The sequence below is a fragment of the Maniola hyperantus genome, chromosome 20, assembly GCF_902806685.2.
Source record: "Maniola hyperantus chromosome 20, iAphHyp1.2, whole genome shotgun sequence".
NCBI lineage: Eukaryota > Metazoa > Arthropoda > Insecta > Lepidoptera > Nymphalidae > Maniola > Maniola hyperantus.
The window spans coordinates 10,716,945-10,725,473 of record NC_048555.1 but is presented as its reverse complement, the minus strand read 5'-3'; the positions used below and the strand labels follow the sequence as shown (position 1 = coordinate 10,725,473).

Below are 8,529 nucleotides of genomic sequence, written 5' to 3'. Positions count from 1 at the left end.
GCCAGACGCCAGTACAGCTCCGATCGTGACCACGTGTGTACGTGTCTCCAGGTCGCGCACACCCAAAACTTTCTTACGTCAAATGGATATAACCTAACCCAGGAGTTAACCAACCAAAATGTGATTACAGTGCACCCTAACAAATAATATGGGCCACTGAAACGTGTTTTGTTTTGTGCTTATATAAAAAGTGTTAAGTGTTTCAATGATGTGAAATTGTGACGAAAAAAAGGAATAATGAGTATTCAAAAGTGTCTTCTGGATAACTCCAGCAGGATGATCAAGGCTATGTCCAACGCGAAATCATCTAACAGTGAAGTGAAAACGGTGAGTACCTAGTATGTGAATTGTTAAACAAAGGCGTAAAACGGTTCAACTTATAGGTTATCTTTTAGGTACACTACGTTTGCGTTTATGGTTAAAAATAGAGTAGGTAAGTTAATCATTTGGTGCGTTCATTAAGTTGTATTACGGTTAATTTGTGGTTAATTTTTATAGCGGACTTAAATTTAATAAATGTTTATTGTGTAATGCCTATAAGAATTTTCTTATTTCATAATATCTTTTATTGTTTGTGAATGCCATTTTGAGGAATCCGGATTGCACTTTTTTGACATTTTGATTTTTGCCGCAGGAATTGTGACAACATTTAATGATAAAGGTATTAAACGTGTCTAAGCATCGTGTGCGACGTTAATTTTGTGTTATTTGGTGACCTCTACCCGGATTATACATTTAACTACGCTCCAACTTGTTAAAATAATATTTGATCAATAATTTGGTTAGTATATTTAACTACCTACTATGCTTGCAAAACAACGAGTCATTATTCTAGTTATAATGTTTAAATGTGTACCTAATGCTGTACACTGTGATAGATTACCTCAGTCAAGTCTAGTTTGGTGAGGGCAATTTCTATCACTATTTCGCACGGAACAAAATATTATGTATTATGTTATGTATAGTATTATGTTCCGGATAAAATGTGAAATGTCATTTTTCATGATATCGTCAATGTCATCATTGACGATATCATGAAAAATGATATTGACAAAACCTCATACCTGCCTAAAAGGAAATAGCCCGTACAAACCTTATAATATTTGTTCCATAAAACGTTTGCCTAAATCGAAAATCGATATAATTTGCAAAATACCTACATTAAGTAAATATAAAATATTTACTTTCTACCTATATAAATATTCTATAAAATATTTATATCTTCTTTTTGTACCTATTCTACTCCCTCTACAACCTCTCGCACTACCAAGGGTCACTGGTAGAGATCTCTCATAGAGTTAAGTGCTTCCCTGTCCACCTTTACTCCCTTTTTCTCTTAATGTAAATGTTTTTCGTACAATAAATAAATAAGTACAGATCTAAATGTCCAGCGTTACCAATTTTAACTCAACCAGCCAATTGTTTAATTGATAATATGAAAAGCCAGGCTTCATCATCTTCTGTTAACTTTATCTAGACTTCTTCGCCTTCTCTAATGAGCGCAGTCTCACCCGGTTCACGGCCTTTCTTATTCAGCCACTTCCCACCACTCAAAGATTTACTATCCTATAAAATAAAAATAATACATATATAAACTGTCAAATATGAAAAGAAATTTAATATTAAATTTTCCGACACTCAAGGGCTCTGCAACATAAATGTCAGGGGGTTTGCCGAAAAAAAACCCCTAAGATTTCTCAATGTACCTAAAGGACAGCCCAACTGATTGGTACCAGATTTTCAAACAATTAGAAATTGAGCCTAACTATTGGCTAATCATTTAGACTGTAGCACGGAGTCTGCAGGGGAAGTAATCCATACTAATGATATAAATGCGAAAGTGTGTCTGTCTGTCCGTCTGTCTGTCTGTCTGTCTGCTAGCTTTTCACGGCCCATCCGTTCAACCGATTTTGATGAAATTTGGTATAGAGACTTGCATCCCGGGGAAGGACATAGGCTTTTTATCCCAGAAAATCAAAGAGTTCCCACGGGATTTTTAAAAACCTAAATCCACGCGTTCCATAGTTGCTTCAGTATCTGCATTAATTTTCCATGGCTATGACCCGTTAGCATAAAATATGTGACCTACTTCGAATAAAAAACTTATAATTGCAACATACTGTTAACCAAGCGCGCAGTAATCAAGCTAGGATTGCCGGCTCGCTGGTTCCCCACAAAGAGGTCAGCATTTAAGGCATTTGACCTCTGGTTCTATCTCCATTAAACGATTTGATGAAACCAAATGCTTTGTTGGATATTAAATGATAAAAACATCTTTTGTTTGATAATAAATGTTTGATATTAAGTAAGGAAATGAAATTTACATTGATCTTATAAAGCAAGACTTAATAGGCAATCTTCTAGGCAAGCGCACTCCAACCTAGACCTCATTATTGCTTTTTATTAGGCATGATTGTCGTCAAGCGCAAGCCTATCTCACAATAAAAAACTTTGTGTTAGAAGTAAAGAAAGAAAAGACCTTAATTTTCCAAACTTCTCAGTATTTTGTTTCAAAAGTGTGATAATATACCGCCTGTTTAGGCGATTACTCAGTCACATCGACAGGGAAAGTCTAACAAGAAACCTAATTAACGTTAAGATCAGAATAGATAAATGGTTAACAAATCAATCTCACAGCCAACGAAGTGTAATACGAGCGGACACCGTGATATATTATGGTCTTCCAACTCATTTAACGCTTACTTGATTAGTGTCTATTGAATTCATCTAAATGTATAAAAGTTAGACTATCAACGCACAGCTCATACTACTGGACGGATCAGGCTGAAAGGCATGTGGATGTGACGTAGACAAAGACATCCGCTAGGAAAGGGGTTTTGAAAATTCAACCCCTAAGAAAGTAAAATAGGGGATTGTGTGCAGTCCACGTGCGCGAAGTCGCATTTATAAGCTAGCTAGTTATATTATAGGTTTTTATCCTAATTTCACGGTCAGGTTAACTTATAATTGAGTCAGTGGAGCGGCTGCACTTTGACCCTTTTTATTTTTTGGTAGACGTACCTTTTTTCATCGTTGCTCAAGCAGATTCTTCTGAAAATAATATCAGTTTTTTATTATTATCTGTGCTGTGACCTTTAGTCGTTATTGATTAACATATTATTTGAACTTATTTTTTGTATATTGCAAGTAACTTCATCCTTATCAAGGTCAACCGATAGACGCCCACTACTAGACCTAAGTCTAGTATCTTTTGTAAAGACTTTTAGGCGCCACGGTCTAACGCCGCCTGAATTTAGCGACTTTTATATTTGAAAACTAGCTTATGCTCGCGACTTCGTACGCGTTGACTACAAATTTCAAACCTCTATTTCTTCTTAGGGAATTAATTTTCAAAAATCCTTTCTTAGCGGATGCCTACGCCATAATAGCTATCTGCGTGCCAAATTTCAGCCCGATCCGTCCAGTAGTTTGAACTGTGCGTTGATAGATCAGTCAGTCACCTTTTCCTTTTATATATTTAGATTATCTTTCATCCCTGGTTACTGCTTTTATATTTTATGCCTATAACCTTCAAATACCTTTAACAGTAATTGACGATAGCAAAACCCTTTGCCTTCAAGTAAACTATTCGCTATCAGGAACTATGAAGAGAGATCCGACTTTGATCTTATCTAACTGTTAACTGCCTTATCTTATAACGGGATCCACAAAGGCGGAATGCACTTAAACCCACTCAATACGAATCAACCTTTTACCCTTTGCCTTTCTCCTAGGTTCTTGTGTTCTCTAGAGTTGTCTGAATTATTGTCCACTCCGATAACTTGCCGTGATAACTTAACGTTTCACTGGAATTCTTCGTCTCTACGTGGTTTCTCATATGGTTTCACAATTTCATCGAGATATAAAGGCAGTCGCCTTTGACTTTTGTGTGACTGACTGATCTATCAACGCACAGCTCAAACTACTCTACGGATCGGGCTGAAATTTGGCATGCAGATAGCTATTATGACGCAGGCATCCGCTAAGAAAGAGTGAGAGAGAACTCTCAGGCATGCAGGTTTCCTCACGATGTTTTCCTTCACCGTTAACGCAAGTGATATTTAATTAATTAAAACGCACATAACACCGAAAAGTTAGAGGTGCGTGCCCGGGATTGTACCCCCGACCTCCGATTAGAAGGCAGACGTCCTAACCGCTAGGCTATCACAGCTTGCTTATAAAGCTTGTAAAGCTTATTAGAATGATATTCGCCATCAGGTACCCGTAACATTTGCCCGTTGAAGCTCCAGTTTTATCAGCAGTAATATAAATCGTGTGGAGTTTTTCTCAATGTCATACTGTGCCGTGGCCCGTGGGACGCGTTGTAGCGAAGAATTAATTATTTGTCGCATATAACGAGCTTTGCGACGCCAGCTTGAGCGTTGGTGTGACTCGGAGAAACAATTGTTTTACTGAAATTGCCTCCTTTCTGACATAACTACGTGATACATGTGATGTTATTGTAGGACGCGCAGGTATCTGCTTCAAGCTTTGATATAATTTATACTTTAATTAAATGCCTAAGATGCCCAAGGTGTAAGTAATGATAAAATTATCTAGTAACATTAATCTAAACATATAAATATACTGTGTTAGCCTAGTGGTTAGGACGATTATCTAGGTTTATTGATTAATAAATCATTGAAAAAATATTGATTTTAAATTTAGTAGCCTCGAAATATTCCCTTCCCTTTTCGCGCGCTTGCTTTCGGTGAAAATCATCGTGTCTCTCATCTTTCTCATACAATGTAAGGCGAAAAGCAAACAGGTCACCCACGTGCGCCGGCAATTTCGGTCGAGCGTACTGCGTCACCTTAACCACTAGGCTATCAACGCTACCTCGGTACACTGAACACTGAACAGTAACTTCAGGCATAGAGGCTTATAAATATTTGCGTAGGCTCTACACCTAAACTACTGACATAACTGGCTCGGACACGGCCGTTCAATTTATAATTAAGTTCCTTCGCTACTATGCCTTCCACGCTACCAACTTGCAAACTTGAAATTCATAAAGCTTAGCTAAAGTTTTGCAAATTGCTGCTTACAGTGGAATTTTGTAATAGTTGTTCAACTGGACAGTAAAATAGTTAGACAAACATTCTTTTCCTAGTGCCTAATCTATTTTCACCACTGCTCACTAAAATTGTGGTCTTTTTCACGTTTTCGTCTTAAAATTACTCTCGAGTTCTCGAGATGTCGTCTCGTCTCGCTCATGGAACATGATAATGGAAATAGCTTAATTTACACAAGGAAAAGCTTTGCTATATTTTATAGGTACCTTAACTAAATATTTGGCCGGTAGATCTTTAATTGAGTAGGTACCTGGAACTCGTTCCCGAGATCTCATGAACTAACATTATGGTAAGATGAGTTCGAACGTTTGTAATTTGTATGCAAGTGGGGCACACTCGTAAAACAGAAGGGGACAAAATAAGTTGCGAACTTGCTCTCGAGTTATTTGAAACAGAAAAGTGGAAATAGCCTCATTTACTCGAGGAAAACGTTATTATTTTATAACTATTTGGCTAGTCGATCTTTAATTGGGTACTTAATTTTAATAAACTTGTGCAACTCCTTCCCGAGATCTCGTAAACTTTTAAAAAGAAGGTGAGTTTGAACTTGAACACGCGTGTGCAAGTTGGGCATACTCGTAAAACATAATGGGAGAAATAAGTTGCGAACTTGCTCTCGAGTTATTTGCTCATGGAACAGGAAAATGGAAATAGTTTCAATTACTCAAGGGAAATATTTACTATTTTATTTGGCTGGTAGATCTTTAATTGTAAACTTGTAATAGGAAGGTGAGTTCTAATGCTTGTGTGCAAGTGGGGTACACTCGTAAAACAGAATTGCGCACTGGAACAGAAAGTGGAAATTTTTCATTTACTCAAGGGAAAGCGTTACTATCCATACTTCCATACTAATCATAGATTCGGTACAGAGATAGCTTGCATTCCGGGCAAGGACATAGGCTATCATCATAGACATCATCTAGTTTTAAATAACTATGTGGCTGGTAGATTAAGTACCTAGGCAATTTAATTAAGTAATAAACTACTGCAAAAACTGCTTTGATGTATTAAACTCGTAAGGGGAAGGGAAGTACGAACGCGCACATGTAAAAGTGAGGCACACTTGTAAAACAACATGGAACTAAATAAATTAGGACTTTACTGTCGAGTTATTTGCTCACGGAACAGGACAATGAAAATAGTTTCGTTGACTGAAGGAGATGCGCTACTATTTTGTAATTATTAAGTACCTAGTCAGTTAGTTGGTACACTTTTAATGAAATTGTATAGTAGGTATAGTTAGTAATAAAGACCCTGGGGCCATGGAGTCTTAGTGCTTAAATTTTTTTACGAGATATTTCACCGCGATTAATAGACCCATCTGGTGACAGAAGGGCTGGCTCATTTTTTGCGCCACGGATCAGCTTGGCTGTCCAGCGCGGAAATGCAGCCAGTATTCTTGGCACCATTCCACACGGGCATGATTTGTATAGTAATTAGATAAGGCTAGCTTTAAGTTTTATTGTAATATTTTCATTAAAAAAAAAGTAATAAACTACTGCAAAAATATCCGTGATTTCGTAAACTTGTAAGATGGACAGTGAATTCGAAGTTCAAACGCTTATGTGCAAGTGGGGCACACTCGTAAAACAACATAGAACGGGAACGTGAATTCCCAACAACATTGGGAATTCACTCTCGAGTTATTTGCTCATGGAACAGGAAAATGGAAATAGCTTCGTTTATTTTACTATTTTATACTGTTTGGTTGGTGGACTTTTAATTAATTAGTGAGTAGGTAATAAACTGCTGCAAAAAACTACCGTGATCTCATAAATTTGTAGGGGGAAAGAAGTTTGTGTAAGCGGGGCATACTCGTAAAACAAGATGGAACGAAATAAACTTACAACCAGGTTGTTTGCTCATGAAATAGGAAATGGCTCTTCGTTTACTCAAGAAAAATCATTTCTATGTAAAACTACACCAGCTGATGCCCATGACACTGTCCGCGTGAAGTTTGGGTGTTGAAAAATTAATTAATCATTAATTTTCCGAAATAAAAAGTAACCTATTACAAAACCTAAGCAAAAAATTACGTCTATCCGCGACTCCGTTGCGGCGTGATTGAAGGGCAACCAACAAACCAATAAACATACAAACCAACAAAAAGAACACACTTTTGCATCTATAATATAATTATATAGTGAAATTTGGTTAGTTGACTTTTAATTAATTTATCATCATCATCAACATTAACCTATAGACGTCTATTGCTGGATATAGGTCTCTCGTAGGGACTTTTACACGCCACGGTCTTGCGGAGTTTAATTGATTAGTAAGTAATAAACCACTGTAAAACTACCGTAAGTTCGTAGGAGGAAGGTGACTACCGTGATCTCGTAGGAGCAAGTTGAGTTCGAACGTTTGTGTTTAAGTGGGGTACAGTCGTAAAACAAGATATAATAAATAAATTGGGAACTTACTCTGGGGTTGTTTGCTCATGAAATAGGAAATACTTCTTCGGTTACTCAAGAAAAAGCGTCACTTCAATGTGAGTAACTAATTCAAAACTTCCTCTCAGGCGGGCTTATAATTAGGAAGAACTAGTTGAATGTAGGTCAAGATGAAAGGTTAGAATTTCGTACATAAGTGGGACACGTGAAACGGAAAGAGAGTAACTTGTAGAATGACTCTCTAGTCTTTGCCCGTGTGTTATATTTTGTTCATAAAAACATCAGTACCCTTATTATAAATGCGAAAGTGGTTTGTTGGTTTATTGGTTTGTTGGTAGGTATCACGTCGCAACGATGCAACGGATTGGCGTGATTTTTTGCATGAGTATAGATAAAGACCTCGAGAGTGACATAGGCTACTTTTTATCCCGGAAAGAGTTCCCACGGGATTTTTAAAAAACTTAATTATACGCGGACGAAGTCACAAACAACACAAACAGATAGGGTAAGTCCCCGCGGAACCAAAGGAACCAACCAAAGTTTATGCTCCCTGGTTCCCCGGGACCCAGGTACCCAGTTCTTAAATCTAGCTAAATATCTATTTTGGCTGAATAGAGCGCTGCCTCAGCTTGATGCAGTAGTCGACTGCAGCGCTGGACTGCAAGGAATTACAATGAAGAATTCCTTAGAAGTGACTCGAAATTATTGACATTAAGTACCACTCAGCATCGCAACCCGTTGAACTACGTCGCTTACTCTGGTTCTCCTACGGATCTCCTCATTTCTGATTTGATCACGTAGAGAAACTCCAACCAACCACAGCTCCCTCCATCGCCCGCTGAGTGACTCTGAGTTTTCTTATAGGAGACCCATAGTTAGCGACCATGTCTCGGATCTATATGTCATGGTTCTTAGGCATTGAAGAATTTTGGAGAGAATTTTCGAGTAGACATCTCGAAGTTTCCTGAGCGTATAAAGCAATCGAGATTAATTTAAGTAGATATTAATCCATATCCGTATCCATACTTCCATACTATACTAATAAATGCGAAAGTGTGTCT

At 37.6% G+C, this 8,529-nt stretch overlaps 1 protein-coding gene across 15 annotated transcripts in view; it reads left to right on the top strand.

The window, feature by feature from the left end:
* Trpm (transient receptor potential cation channel, subfamily M) overlaps positions 1 to 8,529 on the top strand; it is a 215,297-nt gene continuing 206,768 nt past the window's right edge. For 12 of the 15 annotated variants that reach the window (XM_069505411.1, XM_069505406.1, XM_069505404.1 and 9 more), the window contains exon 1: positions 2 to 327. In XM_069505411.1, the coding sequence (XP_069361512.1) occupies positions 238 to 327 (90 nt within the window). In that variant the 5' untranslated portion in view covers positions 2 to 237. Of the gene's footprint in view, positions 328 to 8,529 lie in introns of all 15 variants that reach the window. The other 3 variants (XM_069505405.1, XM_069505409.1, XM_069505401.1) reach the window with 1 other exon arrangement.